The sequence below is a fragment of the Notothenia rossii genome (assembly GCF_949606895.1).
Source record: "Notothenia rossii genome assembly, chromosome: 2".
In the NCBI taxonomy this organism is placed as follows: domain Eukaryota; kingdom Metazoa; phylum Chordata; class Actinopteri; order Perciformes; family Nototheniidae; genus Notothenia; species Notothenia rossii.
In genome coordinates, this window is record NC_136904.1 from 5,690,814 (window position 1) to 5,709,070 (window position 18,257).

General features: G+C 40.7%; 1 protein-coding gene across 4 annotated transcripts in view; it reads right to left on the reverse strand.

Moving 5' to 3' along the window:
- ntrk3b (neurotrophic tyrosine kinase, receptor, type 3b) overlaps nt 1-9,856 on the reverse strand; it is a 290,186-nt gene extending 280,330 nt beyond the window's left edge. The window contains exon 1 of one of the 4 annotated variants that reach the window (XM_079667171.1): nt 9,244-9,856. In XM_079667171.1, the coding sequence (XP_079523297.1) occupies nt 9,244-9,485 (242 nt within the window). In that variant the 5' untranslated portion in view covers nt 9,486-9,856. The remainder of the gene's footprint in view (nt 1-9,243) is intronic. The other 3 variants (XM_079667172.1, XM_079667173.1, XM_079667174.1) reach the window with 3 other exon arrangements.
- Nucleotides 9,857-18,257: the final 8,401 nt, after the last annotated feature.

Here is an 18,257-nt window from a genome sequence, read left to right on the forward strand (position 1 = left end):
CAGCTCACAGCAGCAAGTCCTTGATAATTGTCCTATGAGCAATCACATATCACATTATAATAAAGAATGCATGTAAATCCATGGATTATGCAAAACAAATGTCATGCAACCATGGAACAAATTGGGTTTAAATAGGTGGATCCATGATTGTTTCTGCTCCCTTCAATCTCACAAATACGACATGATAAACTGTTGCCTACAGTAGCGGCAGTGACTCATAATCTGCTGTATAAAAGCAGAAGCTCAACTAAATGTCAACAGAAAGCCCCCAGAATGCCGCAGCACAGCTTTAAAGGGTTTTTCTAATCCTGGGTGAAACAGCAGAGCCTTCAGTATTTTTCACCCCGCGATCCTCAATGCATCTTTTGATTGTTAGAGTAGGGGGGGGGGGGCGGGTGCTTCATTAGTATGCATCTTTTAAGGCTCGAGGGCTGCCTGCAGATGTGGGAGTGGAGGCGGGGGGGGCGTGGGAGAAGATGGGTCAGTCACATGGCCGGGACTTCTCACTGCATGCAGAGAATCTGAAGCAAACGCCGCTCTCTCCTCCTAATTCTCACATGGCAGCCTTGACCTACTTTCCACAAAGACAGGCTCATGCAAACTTGATGATATGCTTATAACGGAGGAGCCTTAGGTTGAGCATCGTTCTGTAAAACTGCACAACGCGTGTTAGCAATTCCGTCCTGGGTGGTTAGACTACATTTGTGTTGATGACACCCGAGGAAACGCAATCAGGGCTTTGAAGGTTGTCAAGAGCTTCCCAAACCCAGACAGAGAAGCGCTTCATTTCAAAGTCATTTTATATTCTCATACAAGCCAATAATTAATGGATGCATCTGAAAAGCTACCTCATAAAACTGCAATGGGATACATCAGAAATGTCCTCGTTGCTGCATAGCAAGGCCTGGACTCCTAAAATGAGCTTAACCAATACATTGAAACTGCATTAAGAATTATATTTCCGAGGGGAATGTATTTGTTCCCGGGTTAGGTTTGGAAATACATTTCCAATATAGTCTGTGGACTCTTGTTTGTGTCCCAGTTGAAAACCAAAAATCCAAGCTGTCTAATTAAATGAACGTCCGTTAAATTATGTATCAAACGTATTTATTTTTACCAACCCTTACAAAGAAGTTTTATTCCATTTTTGTTAACCACGTGTTTCTTACTCTGAACGTAATTAGCCGAAACCGCAAAGCTTTCTTCTAATAGAAATTAATAATACTAAAAATAAAGGTAACACAACTTTGTATGGATAGGATTTATCTAGTCTGCATTACCAAGATCTGCATCTACACTAGACTCAATTCTAATTTCTAATTTCTGAATTATGTTAGTGGCTTAGTTAGCAGGTTGCCACACCAATATATTGGGATCATGTACCTTATTGCAAAGTCTTTACAAACGGCAGAATGTTTAGGGCTTGATATTCATTCAATTATATTTATAAAGCTCCAAAAACAACAGCATTCATTTTCTTGCACTTTACGTATATAGAAGTATGTTATATGTAAAGTGTTAGGGTTACAAACGCACCCCATACTTTATTTAATGTTATTTTGGTATGGACACAAAGCATTCGATGCACAGAGAATCAAAAGCTGCTAGGTACCGAAAGTTGACATCCCCGGCCAACTTCTTTATTTATTCAAAAGATAAACTCGTTCTTTAGATCTTATTGAGCAAAAGCTTAGATGGCCTTTAACATTTGAGAACAACATATTCAAAAGTCAATCCATTAACCACTTTCTAAAGACTTCCTTTCAAATGACATTTGCTGCAGTATTGCATTAGATTTAACAGAGTGTGATTTCTTGTTTTGGATGAGCTTAGATACAAAGCAGATATCTGAGGCTGATGTCAGGAAGGTGTAAAGCTCCTTATGAGCAGCTTACAGAGGTATCATTTATTTGTGCCTTCAAATGATACTACGACATCCAAAAAACTGCAGATATCAAAAAAGAAAAACCCCAGCAGGCTTGTCAAAACATCTCACCCCTAAAAAAAACGTATAAAATGTAAACGACTGAGGATCTATCAAGGTGACAAGGAAAAATAAATCAAGACTACAAAGGGATACATGTGAGCTGGGCATCAGAAAGCAAGACTTCAAAACTTCACATTGCAGAGAGAAGAACAAAGACATGGATGAAGAGCAGTAGGGAGGAGGTGGGGAACTAAATACATAAACTAGCAGTAAGGTAGGAGTGTTTGAGTCTGAATCAAAGTGTGTGAGCATTGTGTATAATCGAGAAGTCACACAACCCTCTATACATCCATTTCACTTTCCAGATAAGCGGGAAGAACAAAACACTGAATCAAGACGACTGGAAAACCATGAAGTTGTAAATGTTTTTCCAAATATATGTTAATCAGAATATCTGAAAGCCATGCAACCTGTAGGCAGGTTATAACCAATCAAACCAGATTCAAAAAGCGTTGAAAAGTTGTCTGTTTTTTTCACATATTGAGGAGGTACACAAAACTTTTCTTCAATAAAAAATCCCAGAACTATTATTTTAGTGTTTGGAGCATTTCCAATAAACAACTTTAATTTACCAAATCCAACTGGTTTTATGTTACTTTCCCTTTTCCCCCTGAGCTGGGACGCAACCATTGGGTTAGAACAGGGGTTCCCAAAGTGGGGGTCGCGAGATGATTACAAAATAAAAATGGAAAATTAAAAAAAAAAGAAATTATAAAAAAAAATTGATTACATTTTTTTATAATTTTTTTTTTTTAATTATTATTAATAATAACGTTGGCATAGACATTTTCAGGGGCGGATTAGCAATCTGTATAATTTCCCTGCAACGAGGCTCCCCCTTTGACAATCCACTAGCGCAGTGTTTTTCTGAAACTTACATTAATTCACTAGCAACCCGCCCCCCCCCCCCCCCCCCCCCCCCCGTCGCCAGTCTCTGGCACTGTTATTTTGGGGGTCGCGGACTGAAAAGTTTGGGTTAGAAGACTATGAATAATGTAACCTACTGATGACCTAACTAACTAACAATCTTTGAATGACTTAAGTGAAGCCAAAGCAGAAGTACCTTGAACCTGCATTCTCTCTAATATCCAGCAGGGGGCGACTCCAATGGTTGAAAAAAGTCAATTTAGATAGAAGTCTATGAGAGAATCCCCTTCTGATGACCCTACTTCAACTCGATTGTCAGTTTTGTTTCCAAAAGATATTCATGAGAATATCGGAAACTCATACAGTCAACCTGCAAGAAGGTTACTATCAATCAAACATGATGGTAAAATGTCCCAAAACATATTTCTGTTACATATTTAGGAGGCACAACACATTTCTCTCCAGCCATGAGTATCCAGCACTATTTTACCTACAAACTTTAGCATTAATGTGATGCTCATTTAAAGAGGATCCCAAGCAAGTGGCAACCTTCGGGTCTTAAAAGTAAGGCCGATGTTTGTAATAGTGTTTTTCTTCTTAAATATTTTTGAAATATTTTGAGATTTGACGGAGTAGGGTGTACTTGTACTTTGTATTAGTCCTTCTATTTGAGATGTGTCTGTTGTTTGTGTTTGTTTTTAGAGTGTGTCAGGATGGATCCCTTGTCTTTTTCTCTGCAAACAAAATCTACCTACGGGTACAAATAAAGAACATGAACCTGATGAGTAAGTGCTTTAAAGCTGCATTCTTTCTAATGTCCAGCAGGGGGCAGCTGGTTTCAGAAAGACGTCTACTTGTATAAAAGTCTATGAGAAAATTATGCTACTTCTCACTTAAATCATTACCTCAGTAAAGATTTTCCTGATGAACCTAAGGTCCAATTCTGTAGTTGTTAGTCTTCTTCTGTCTTCTTTAACATGCTGTTCCTTTGCTAAAGGATGGTCCCATTGATAGTTAATAGATGATAAAGCAGGGTATGCATTATGGCAACGCACATTGTGATTGACAAGTCGCTACAACACACACATTAGCATTTGTCATGCTAATGCTATCTTGCCTCTCCAGGAACTACCCTATCAGCCAAATATGGTCAATTATAGCTCCATAAAACGAAATGCCAAAAGCCAAAACACCAAACAAGGGGGTTCAAAGCTCTAGTCCACAAACCAGAAGGCGATCTCAGAGAAACTAGGTTTAAGGAGTCTATGGGCCCAAATATACACATAACATCATGTCCAATCCTTCAGCTTTACTTGAACTACATCCAGAATTTAAAGGGGCCCACCACTGTTTTTACAGATTTTGATTAGTTTACAGACAGCCTGTAGAAGTTGAAGCAGAGGATGGACAGTTTACATTCTTCTGTAGCACCAGATAGAGATATCTGCTAACTTAAAGGAACCCTTATGGTGTAATCCAAATTAGTAACATAACGTCATGTTACAAACTGAAGGTGTGGGGAATGGAAAAGATGTAGGGATCGTCTCATGTTAGACAATACACCCTGCATTAGGAGAAATGTAAGTTCCAGCTTATCTACTACAGAATAAGTGCCCCTATAATTAAATGATCCTAATGTTCGAAATATCTTTTTGCGTTGTTGGGTTAGCGAGGCAAAGAAAAGGACTGAATGGAAATAAAAAAGTTAACAGGAAGTGTACTGGTATCTTTCCATTCAGTAGACTTATGCAATAAATATGGACTCGGCCTCAGTCACACATTATGTGGGCTGCAGTTTTGAGAGAAAAGGCTGGATTTATAAATGCAGTACTGCTCAGCGTCTGAACCGCGGGACACTTGCAGCCCACACAGGTGACCTATAAGCGGACTTTGGAAAACATTCCTGTGTAAAACAGGTTTCTTTGGCAGCCTCAGCTAACCGGCAGGTTTCATATGAAATGTATATTTGAAGGTGTCCACAGATCGATATGTTCGAGCGAGGCTGAGCTGTTTTAAAATGTAAAAAAGAAAAGAAAGAGGAAAAACTTCTTCAACAACTTTCTTTAAGGCAGCAGAGTGACTGGCATTGAGCCAGAGATCGAGGCGGTTGAAGAAAGTGATGCCTTGTGAAATAAGCAGGCGTTGGGTGGATGGATGTGACAGCTTCGATTTGCTTTTTCTCACATTCCTGTCCTGTTAGATGTCCCCTACCTCATGATCCCATCCTATGGCATCTTACATTTGAGCTTCTTTCCTTTCTTTTTCACAGGAGACTACTCTTTTTTATCCCTTTAAGATTGCCTTTGATTCAATGTTACGGGAATAAAACACGTTTAATCCAAAGTGTGAATTTCCCATCATTTGAAATTGACACCTTCAGAAGCTAAAAGATTAATCACGATAACATTATGATGCGTTTTAAAGGATAGCTTAAATCTTGGGAAATTAGAAGACACAAGATTTTATTGACTGGATAATCAAGATTTTAAAGAGATCAAACGATAAACTTCAAGCCGCATTTGGCAAAGTAGATAAACGCGGAAGCATTTCACAGCGTGGAAGTCTCCGTTTGTTTGCAGATAAACAGATGGCATTTTAACAAGTCCACATAAATCTCTTTGATTGAAGGAAGAGTTGGCATTAAAGACGCAGAGAAAAAACTATGATGCCTTTGGAAGAACATTTCCTATTTCAAAGGCAAATAGAGGACATCTGATTTTAACATTCACATTCAAAGAGAGCAGAATCTTGTAATGGCTGTCAAAGCTAAATTAAATATTACAAATAATAAAATACAGATAAGTGGCATCACAATATATCAAAAGGAACGGGGATGTGGATGTCCTTTGCCTTGATGGATGTTAAATGTACACTCTTTGTGAGTATTATTGCCACTTTCCTCATGACAGGATGTTTAAAAGACGTTTGTTAAATGTTTGGGGAAACTGTGAGGTGTTGGGATGCTTTGGGTTTTGAGACAACATGTGCTATATTTATGTGCTGATATTTGTGCAGAGTTTGACATGTTTTTTTCCCATGTATGTGTTGAAAAGGTTACAATTCTCTGTGTTCATTGAAGAAATAGAAACCAACATGTCGGGTCATTCGGGGTTATTTCTAGAAAATTGTATATTGCTGTTTATTGTTATTTTACGACACACTTCCTTGGGGTCTTTAGAGCTTTTACGCTTCACTGAATACAATAAATAACCCAAACAAAGTTGTCTCTCTGGCGACAGCAATGTGCATCAAGCATTTACTTTTTTAATTCCACCCATCGACCCTGGATCTCAGAGTTACTCCACTGCTTGTTTCAGTCGTTAGGGCACAACCTCAACTCAGTTGTTTAATGCCGAAATCTTTGCAGTTGGTACAAAAAGAATGGCCGCCTCTACTGTATGACCACCTGCTACGATTATTTGGATAGGAATGTCCATTCTACGCCTCTTATATTGCTTTGCTGCTAACCTTAATTAAACCGGGACATGATTTTGTAATATCACGGCTGAAATGATTCTTCAAAGCAGTGTTTTAATATGTTTTAAGGCATGTCTAGAGGGGGTCTTTAAATATAACTGACAAACCATAAAATTATGATAGGTATTTAAGTCGTACCATTATATTTTGCAACAGTGTGATATAAAAAATTACAACGTTTTTGCCAGATCTGATTATAAGTGTACCGAACAATTGTAATTATATCACTTCCTTCTGATATTCTGTATGGTCCACTGGCATGCACGGTACATCAAACCATATTATTATCACTAAAATCCACATTATTTTTTAACCAAAATATCCTAAAATCACATATATAGTGTAAAGATGTCCTGATCTTAGATGAAAATTGGTTTAATGTTTTCTAAGTTAATGAACTACTTGAGTACAGACTAGTTCCTGTAGGATTTACATTATAGAGAGATAACATTATATGACCATTCAAAAGCACAGGTTTATTACCTAATCAAAGATGTAGCTTTTAGTCTCTCTCACAAATGGATGTAATTGCTAATTTTCAGATTGCCTCATGCATGTTGTTGAACACAAATAGGAGTTAAAGGATTCACTTAAAAGGAAAGTAGAGGAGGAAGGAAGAAGGTATGGAGTTGACGATACAGTGATGACTTGTACAGATTGGATTCTCTTGCCTCTCCTTATAAAGAATGAGGCCAGACGTCATCACTAGAGGTGACTCTCTGATTGGTTACTGCAGGGAAAGCACACCTGCAGTCAGAGCTGCACTTACACAAACCTGTCAAACGCTTCAGCTTCTTTTCTCCGAGTATCACAGCAAGGCCTTATCTTATCCACTTCAAACAGCGATGCCTCTTGTGATGAATCTTCAATGCGTGAGAACTGGAAAACTATTATCTGGACTTGGCAGTTTTTCGTTGGCTGGCCAATCGTCCCACAGTTTCCCCTCGCTCTTGTTCCCCATCTCCATAAATTGTACCCCTCTCTCCCTGTTTCCCCCTGTGAGGAGCAAACAGACCTCCTGTTAGCAAAACTCTCGCATCTAACGCCTCACAAAGAGAGGACAATTTGTACTGGCCTCGCTCAGACTGCTCAGTATTACTATGGTTACTGCTTATTGTGTTTCAAAGGCATGTTTTCTGGCCAGATAATAGATAACCACAAAGCATTTAACTGCAATTAGTTAATTCATGTTTCAATTAGCACGTTCATATTTATAGATATGCTGTGGTTTGTAGCTATTATAGTGTGTAGCATGTTTCAATCACATAATTAGCATACATAGAGCAACACATGTATATTTAACTGTGACGATGCATGTGTGAGTGTGTTTTGAATGAATCTCCCTCAGATGTGTGAGCTGATGTGACATTGGGAGCTTTGTCTCTGATAAGCTGTCATTGAGCTGCCGGTGGGAGGAGGTTGCTGTCCATGCTGAGCAGCAAGAAAACAAGCGGCCTATTGGCGAGGGGCCATAAAACGCACAATTATTCCTGGGTCAATGCATCAGGGGTTTCTCAAAGACAAAAAGGCAATCAATGAGTGGCTTTGTGCTTATTACATTTGGGCATTTTGCAGGAGGCAGTTTAATTCCGGCTGAGAGAGAAAGGATAAATGGCTGGGAGGATTTACAACGGGGAAATCTTTATCCTATAGGTCAGCGTAGGGTCAGGCTAATCACTGATATGGCACTGTGACCTCTGACCTTTTATCTCTTTACCATCATCTGCCTCTTTTGTGGCTGAGCTTTGAACTGACGCTTATTCCAGAGCCCTGATTTGACTAAAAACTCTGATAAAACACCATAAATGACTCCAGTGTTGTGGTTTAAAGAGCCCTGGTTGGAGGTGTATAGGAGGGTACCAGGCTACCCTCTAGTGGCACAGGGAAGCGATGAACCGTGTCCCTAAATAAGTTGTTGTATGCCTCAAAAGGATAAAAGGGGTGAACGGGATACTGAAAACCGATGGGAGGAAAAGTCCTTTGTGGCGTAAGGCGACGCCGTGTTGGGAAATCCTTCCAGTGCGAGATGTTTACTTTATATGCAAATCAGACACCAGAGGTCTTATTTTAAGGCCTCCTTTTTCCCCCTGACTTTTCAAGAAAGAAAGCTTTGATGTTGGCAGGAAGGATCGATGCCAGGGAGAAAAAGAGGGGAGGAGGAGGGAGGAGGCAGGATGGAAATTTAGGCTGCTTCCAAAGGAGGGGTTTGGAGAGCCTTGAATCATGGATCCTAAGCTTTATGAAACACAAGTGTCCATGGGGGGCTACAAGGGACGTTATTTAACGCCCCCCTTCCTCCCCCTATAGTAGCTACGCATCATCTGCAAATAATAAAGTTTGTAGGGTCGCATCGCTTTCCCCAAAGGATGCTGGGTACACAACTGTTTTGACCTTACTGCGCCATTTATTTCTGTTTCATTTAGCCCAATCTGTCGGAGCAGTTGCGGGGTGAATGGGTGATGTGAGGTTTCTCCGCAACATCCTTCTGTCATTTCAGGCCCGCGGAGCCGCTGCGGAGGAGCAACTTTATGAGGACACACACACACACACACACACACACACACACACACACACACACACACACACACACACACACACACACACACACACACACACACACACACACACATACACAATCCACTACAAAAAGGTTCAAGATCAAGTCGGCTCGTCTGACAATCTTTGCAGGATGTGTGCAAATAAGCGCATTAACCTCCATGCAACACCGATTATTATACATGGTTTTATCATGTAAAAAGGCCACTCAACACATTGATAGAAGTCCAAAAACTCTCAGAATAAGAAATAATCAGCCAACAAGTGCAGAGGAAGCAGCAGACACCCTGAAAGCACATCATCAATTAATGATTCAAATAAATAAAAAACGCACGGTATAATCCGCATCTACTTACATAGTGGTGATGTTTTTGAATAACTCTGCTATGTCAATACTGGTCCCATTGTTCCCAGTTTCTTGCAGGGCCAGTAAAGGGAAAAACCTGCCGTTGTCGGACTTATTGCAATAGATCTCTATTTGAGAGCAGCTGCAGGTCGGCGGGCAGTCCAGCATGGAGCTCAGATAGTCCTGGAAAACACTCATCAGGAACAAAACCCTCCACCAGCAAATCCGGATCGAGTGAAACCATAGATCCATGTCTCCGGGTTGAAAGGGGGGAGAAGAGGTCCCGATGTCCTCTGGGTTAGAACAGAAACAGGAGAGAGGAGAGAGGAGGAGAGTGGGAGGAAGGGAGGAAGGAGGAGGATGGTGCGTACAGAGGAGGCTCTATGTGAGCGTATCTGCCGGTAAGGATGGATGCTGTAGTGTCCTTGCGCGTCAGAGATTTGGTGAAAAAAAAGAAAACTCAAAAATAAGAAAGGGACATAATAACGCGAGGCTCCGGTGGTCCTCCTTTCAGCCGCAGACGCATGGTGCTTCCCCCGGAATCCGTGTTGCTGATGCCGTCGTGTCTCTCCGAGCAGGACCAGGACGACTGGCTGGAGCGCAGAGAGAGAAACCAAATGAGAAGTTGGAGCATCAAGTCCCTCCTACCGGCTACAGTCACTCTGACACCTGCAGACACCGCAGGCTCCACCGCGGGAGAGAGGGTGAGCCACAGAGCTACAGAGAGAGGGGCATCAGGAGAGGATACACATGGAAACAAGAAATATCCACATAATATAACAAATAAATGATAGGGACATTATATTGGGTTAAGTGCATACAAAAAACCATGAATCACCATAACTACGGAAGCCCTGGACTGGCGATGTGCGAGATGTGACCATTACACCATTATAATAAGAGGTTTATGTGTTGTGTTGTGGTCTGTCTTTTTTACAATAAATATAAAGGACTATTGGAAATATTATAATTTACTTAAACTATGGGATATATGCTTGACTAGAATGACTTGTAAGAAAGTATTTTGTTTAACATCCTTATAAAAAGCTTTGGAATGGGTTTTGATTATTGTCATAAGTTTATATTACGCTTAATTAACATGAACAGTAAATATATACATTTCAACAGAATACAATTTATATTTCATATTTACTCAACCAATATCGATTTAACAATATTAATAAACACAATTGAAGTCTTTATACAGACACTATTTAAATTATTTGTGTGAAAATTGTGATTCTTTTGACTGATGCATGTGATATGATTCACGATTTTGGAGAAAATAATCACCAAAAAAGGTTGTTACAATTATTAGGATGCAATATATATACAGTACCAACATACTACACATATTTGTATTTTGACACATATTGCCTTAACACATATTGGTCTTTTTCCGATCTGTTTATTTTGCGATATCAATACAATTGCGTTTAATTGTGCCACCCTATCCTAAACTGCCATGAGTTAAAGATTTGACTATCCCTGTTGACCCATGACATGTTACTGTGACATGTCTCCATGCTCTAATGTTCAAAAAGCTCTTTATTCTTCTCACACTGCCTGTGCTGCAGCACCTCTTTTCACCCTCTGTCTGAAACCAGAGCCCAGTCTGCTCTGATCGGTCAGCTGGATGGCTCTGTTGTGATTGGTCAATTGCTTAGAGATGTCCCGCCCCTTAGCCTATTACGTACAATGTGTTGGAGCTAGCCAATAGAAGCGCGAGTGTTACATCGTGATGTCAGCCATCATTGGCTCCCATATAAATACAAAAGGTCATTCTCTTTTCTATTACAGTTTGAAATAAATAACACAAAAACGTACGATAATGTCAATAAAATCTCACTAAATCCATAGTCATTAGATAGGTGTAGAGAAATTACGGAAAGATAAATGGTGGTTGATTCAATAAAAGGACTTTTACCACAAATCAACAGAAAAATGATCTTTAATTTAAAGTGTAAACTCTTCTCTGTCACATTCACAGTTCATTATTTATGCATATAAAGCCTGTGGAAAAATGTAATCATAAGAAATGAGCTGCAGATAGAGCCATAAGAAATGAATGCAACTGATTATTTAATGTTTAATGTTTTTTTTATAGGCAACAATTTAAGCTTTGTTAGTTCCAGGTTTAATATGTGCAATAAGTTCATTTCAATACGTTTTGCAATAAACATTGAACCAGTCCGGCCCTCGACTAGTACCCATTTTTAAATGTCGGCCCACTGTGTATTTGAGTTTGACACCCTTCATATAAAGCAATTGTATTTAATTGATCAAATAACAAGAAATAAAAAGATGGTTCTATAGACGTATTTAAAGCACAAAAAGACAAACATTTAGCCAGAGAATAAACACAAGGTTCAACTGAACGTAACATAAAAGAGCTGGGTTGCAGTATTGCTCTCTCTCTCTCTCATTCATACAGCCTGATATTTGGCTGTGATGATAATAGAGAGCAGTGAATAACCTTTCATTTGATCTATTTATGAGCTTATTTCCATACCACCGACAGGGAATGAAGATCTAATTATCAATAGTCATTCATAAATATTCAAAGGAAGTAATGAAGCGAATTGAACAACAGGTTCATTTCTAGAAGTTAACCGAGGAGGGTTCATAGCACGAACAAATATAATATTACCTCACTGGAATACAATGCACGTTTGTCGTTTCTAAATACGAGGCCAAAGCAGGCGGATTTCAGTGTGCAGAATTAGTTTGAAATCTTTTGTTGCTGTAAAAATAGCAATCACCAATATAATTTGTACAGGCTGTGCACTTATCTGAAGCAGCAGGCGAAATGCTCCCAAAACACACGGTGGAAAACCACAGAGGAATGAATGAAGTTCACTAACTCACATCTGTCTTCACTGAGGGACATGTTATGGACCTATCAAGGCATTATAAAATATGTGTTACTAAACGGTGGCCTATCCACTATTCCTTAACCTCTGTGTGAAACGTCACGGGGTTAAGGAATAGTGGATAGGAGAATTCAAAAGGACTTAGGAAAAGAGACTGCGGTGCTTTGAGAATGTGACTGTTCTTACACTTTCAACGTATTAATGATGCGCTAGCGGACATTTTTATACAGCGAACTACATGGATGTATAAAAAGAACGACGGACTGCTATAAACGCATCTCGATACTTTTCACCGTGCGCTCTTATGGTGTTGTTTTATGCTTTATGAACGTGGACAAAAGTGAAACATATATTCTTCATGACCAAGGTTGGAATTGGAATAAAAAAGTAAAGTGTCACCCAAGCTGAAGGAGGTTATAAAGGAAGTTTCAAAGCTCCTTTCCTATCGTCCAGACCAGGAAGAAGCATTTGCTTCTATGTTTGCAGATGATTTAAGACTCTATGTATCTACAGAATTCAAACAGCTCTTATCATGGCTGCCAATTGGGTACTTCCGGGTCATTTCACTCTAACACTGTGACTAAACTGACAATTCGACCGCAGCAAAAAACATACCACGGCACGTAACATCACATATGTATGCTCCTTTAGAAAAAATGAAATGTGGTCACGTTTAATCTCCTCTAAAGTTTGTTTGAAAGTTCTGTCTGAGAGATTCTGGGGGCAGATGGCTGATAATAACAGCCACCTGTCAAAGTGCCGCTGACCTGATCTCAGATGAAGTTCCACCTTTTATAAAAACGGATATGAAAGCCCTCGGAGAAAGGTCTTTTCAAGTGTCACCCAGAGCTCAATCAAAACGTGATTGGTTCCTCAGCCGCTTGATCCCATCCTATTTGTCCTCGTCTTTCAAAATACGTTCATGGATGAAGTTGGAAAAAACGTGCTTATCAAGTACATGACAGCTTTCCTTCTCCAATCAGATGGGAATGAGTAGAGCCATCCATCACTCTCTTGTTCTATTTAGCCATTAAAATCTCCGGGGCTATCAGCCGATCTCCTGGACTTTCTTTACTTCCCCTTTCAAAAACCTTTCTCCTCATGGCGTCTGTCATCAGAGCTACTCTTTCTCTCCCCAGACCATCTGCAGTCTGACTTCCTCCTTCCTCCCGCTCAATCAATTATCATCCTCCGTTGGCTCGTCAGCGGCGCACGAAGCCCGTCTCGTTTCACCGTGACATCTACCTACTTGCAGTTCTTTAGCAGCTCGGCTGGTCTGCTAGAATCAATCAGGAACACCCAACATGACTGCACAGCCTTCAAAGGGTCCAGCAGGAGATGAAGGGCTGCATGAGCAGAGCATGGAGTTGGAGAGGACTAATTGGGTGGAGGGAGTTTTCTGCCATCTCTCCAAACCGAGCAACTTAAAAGACGACACGCTCTCTCTTCTTACACCGGAGCGATAGGCCAGTGTGCGATACAGAACCACAGCGAGGACTTTAGCAGAACATCTATTAGCACTTCCAACAATCTAGATCTATAGAAAGGAGTACAATAATGCTTAGACCCTGAACAGAGTACATGTTCACAGACACTATAAATGCTTCTCAATAGAGAACAGTTCATCTGGACATCGTGCAATCACAGCAGAGACCAGAAGACTCAATGTTGAGCAGAGCATCGTGCTATTGGTCGTTAGCTCTCACAACAATCTACATCTATAGAAATGAAACGTTGATGATCATATAGATGCAAAATGTCGCTAATGCTTTTCAATAGAGCATTAATATTAAAGTATTTTTAAATGCAAGCAATTAGCATCGTTTTAATCAACGCAAGGACTCAGACTCGAACATCGTGCTATCAGTTATCCCAAGAAATCCCCTACCATAAATATAACCCTTTTATTCCACACCGAGCTGATGCTAACAGACCCAATTGATATAATTGTGTTTCAAAAGAGTATCAATAATAAAACCAGTTGATTAGTAATCATTTTTAAAGATTAGCATAGTTGGAAGGACTCGTCTAGAACCTTAGCCGAACATCGTGCTATCAGTTATTAGCTTTTCAAACAATCAGTTTCTAAATGAAGAAGTACAATGATACTTTGATTCTGCACAGAGTTCATGGATGCAAAATACTGTCAATGCTTTTTAACAGAGGATATTTAAATCTGTTGAATAGCAATCATCTTTAGAACGATTAGCACAGTTGGAATCACTGCAAGGACTCAGACTCAGTTGTTAGCTATCTAATAATATAATAATCTGCTACAATAAAAAGGGGAACGATTACACTTTTATCCTGCACAGAGCGAAGGTTAAGAGAACCACATTTTGAAAAGAGCATAAATAATATTAGCACATTTGGACTCACAGCAAAGAGACTCAGGGTTTAGCAGAACAAAGCTAAATAATAATTCCCAAAAGCGCTTTTATTGTAAAATCTGTGAAATGTAAATCATTTTTTTGCATTTTGGAAATAATTCAGAGCAACCGCTTCGTGTTTCATTTGACCATGACTGTAGAAGTATACAGATGAGTTAAAAAGTTTCAAAGTTATAGCTGAACGTTTCTCGGTATGTTCAGCATCAACAACTTTTTAATACCGAACTGTTCGAAGGTCTTTCAAAGAGCCTGACACTCTGAGTCTGTGTCTGTCTGTGAGCAGAACAAGTGCAACCTTTAAAATAGTTGTATCTGTGCTCTTTGTTGGCTTCTGACCCGCTGACTGCTGGACTGATGTCTTTCCAGCTCTTACAGAGAAATCTGTGCTGCTGTATTTTATACAAAGTGCATCCAGCTTTTTTTGTTTGGAAAAAAACGGCTGTATATTAAGGAGGAGGAGGAGGAGGAGGGGGAGGAGGAGGGGGAGGAGGAGGGGGTGTAGGTACAAATAATTTAAATGTTTCACGAGAAAGGACTAAAATAACCCAGATATTTGCAGAATCTACTGGAAAAAGCCAATGTTCTCGGCCAGCTAAGCAAAAAATGGCCTGAAGTATCAAAAGCAATTGAAAAAATAAAGCAAAATCAACTTTTTGAAGCTTGTAGGCCTATACTTCACATACTTGCCTTCCCTCAGTGTTATGTGTTTTGTCTCTCAGCAGAGGTAGCGTCACACTGTTTTCTGTGTATTGCTTGCAGGTAATTACAGTCTTACATTCTCTTCTGTTCTACACGGCGGGAGTCAAGAATTATCTTTTTATGTGACCTTTCAGAACCATGATTTTTCTTCCGTTCCTCATATACAACATGCAAATTAAGCCTATAGCCAAAGTTCATTCAGGAAGGCATTTATAGAGTGGTGCAGTGATTATGTGTTTGTGTAGGCTGACCCTGAAGGCAGCATCTCCCTGGTTCCCTTAACAAAAACACGATGTGATTTTGGTTATTGCAGAAAAGAAACTATGTGAAAAGAAACTTTATGAAAACAAATGTTAGACTATAAAGGAACTACAGCTCGGTCACATGACTTCACGCAACTAACGCTAAGCTAAAGGCGGCTGATGTTAGACTATAAAGGAACTACAGCTCGTCACATGACTTCACGTCACCACCGCTAAGCTAAAGGCGGCTGATGTTAGACTATAAAGGAACTACAGCTCGTCACATGACTTCACGTCACCACCGCTAAGCTAAAGGTAGCTAATGTTGGGCTATAAAGGAACTACAGCACGGTCACATGACTTCCCGCAACTAACGCTAAGCTAAAGGTGGCTAATGTTGGCCTATAAAGGAACTACAGCTCGGTCACATGACTTCACGTCACCACCGCTAAGCTAAAGGAGGCTAATGTTGGGCTATAAAGGAACTACAGCACGGTCACATGACTTCACGTCACCACCGCCAAGCTAAAGGCGGCTAATGTTGGGCTATAAAGGAACTACAGCACGGTCACATGACTTCACGCAACTAACGCTAAGCTAAAGGAGGCTAATGTTGGACTATAAAGGAACTATAGCTCGGTCACATGACTTCACGCAACTAACGCTAAGCTAAAGGAGGCTAATGTTAGACTATAAAGGAACTACAGCTCAGTCACATGACTTCACGCAACTAACGCTAAGCTAAAGGTGGCTAATGTTGGGCTATAAAGGAACTACAGCACGGTCACATGACTTCACCTCACCACCGCTAAGCTAAAGGAGGCTAATGTTGGGCTATAAAGGAACTACAGCACGGTCACATGACTTCACGTCACCACCGCTAAGCTAAAGGTGGCTGATGTTGGGCTATAAAGGAACTACAGCACGGTCACATGACTTCACGTCACCACAGCTAAGCTAAAGGCGGCTAATGTTGGGCTATAAAGGAACTACAGCACGGTCACATGACTTCACTTCACCACCGCTAAGCTAAAGGTGGCTAATGTTGGGCTATAAAGGAACTACAGCTTGGTCACATGACTTCACGTCACCACAGCTAAGCTAAAGGCGGCTAATGTTGGGCTATAAAGGAACTACAGCACGGTCACATGACTTCACTTCACCACCGCTAAGCTAAAGGAGGCTAATGTTGGGCTATAAAGGAACTACAGCACGGTCACATGACTTCCCGCAACTAAAGCTCAGCTAAAGGTGGCTAATGTTGGGCTATAAAGGAACTACAGCTCGGTCACATGACTTCACGTCACTACCACTAAGCTAAAGGCGGCTAATGTTGGGCTATAAAGGAACTACAGCACAGTCACATGACTTCCCGCAACTAACGCTAAGCTAAAGGCGGCTAATGTTGGGCTATAAAGGGACTACAGCTTGGTCACATGACTTCACGTCACCACAGCTAAGCTAAAGGCGGCTAATGTTGGGCTATAAAGGAACTACAGCACGGTCACATGACTTCACTTCACCACCGCTAAGCTAAAGGAGGCTAATGTTGGGCTATAAAGGAACTACAGCACGGTCACATGACTTCACTTCACCACCGCTAAGCTAAAGGAGGCTAATGTTGGGCTATAAAGGAACTACAGCACGGTCACATGACTTCACCTCACCACCGCTAAGCTAAAGGAGGCTAATGTTGGGCTATAAAGGAACTACAGCACGGTCACATGACTTCACTTCACCACCGCTAAGCTAAAGGAGGCTAATGTTGGGCTATAAAGGAACTACAGCACGGTCACATGACTTCACCTCACCACCGCTAAGCTAAAGGAGGCTAATGTTGGGCTATAAAGGAACTACAGCACGGTCACATGACTTCATGTCACCACAGCTAAGCTAAAGGCGGCTAATGTTGGGCTATAAAGGAACTACAGCACGGTCACATGACTTCACTTCACCACCGCTAAGCTAAAGGTGGCTAATGTTGGGCTATAAAGGAACTACAGCTTGGTCACATGACTTCACGTCACCACAGCTAAGCTAAAGGCGGCTAATGTTGGGCTATAAAGGAACTACAGCACGGTCACATGACTTCACTTCACCACCGCTAAGCTAAAGGAGGCTAATGTTGGGCTATAAAGGAACTACAGCACGGTCACATGACTTCCCGCAACTAAAGCTCAGCTAAAGGTGGCTAATGTTGGGCTATAAAGGAACTACAGCTCGGTCACATGACTTCACGTCACTACCACTAAGCTAAAGGCGGCTAATGTTGGGCTATAAAGGAACTACAGCACGGTCACATGACTTCCCGCAACTAACGCTAAGCTAAAGGCGGCTAATGTTGGGCTATAAAGGGACTACAGCACGGTCACACGACTTTACTTGAAAATTGTTAACCACAGACATTATTTCAGGCTAACAATCAAGAAGACATTAAAAAAAACGTTTACTTCAAGACACGGGAACAGGAAGGGCTAAAATGACAACTAATTTCAATCTTTTAAACTCTTCTCTCTGTCGTTGTCAGTTTTCTTCTCAGTGCAGAATCGATACTTCCCTCCAGTTTTCATCACAACTAGTTCCCAGGGTTCCTTCCATCACCAGTTCAATCAGGAGAGACTTGTTCTGAAGAATGCAACGATGGATGTAATGGTGTTTGCGTGGAGACACCTGCAATGACAGCTGTCAGGAGGGGAGAGAGCAGATTTAAAGCTTTGACGACGCACTCTGATTGGCTTGTGGGAATAGAGACGAAAGTGATCGCTGATTGAGAGAAAGTATTACGATGGAAATATAGGAATGGCAGGTATAAAGACGGTC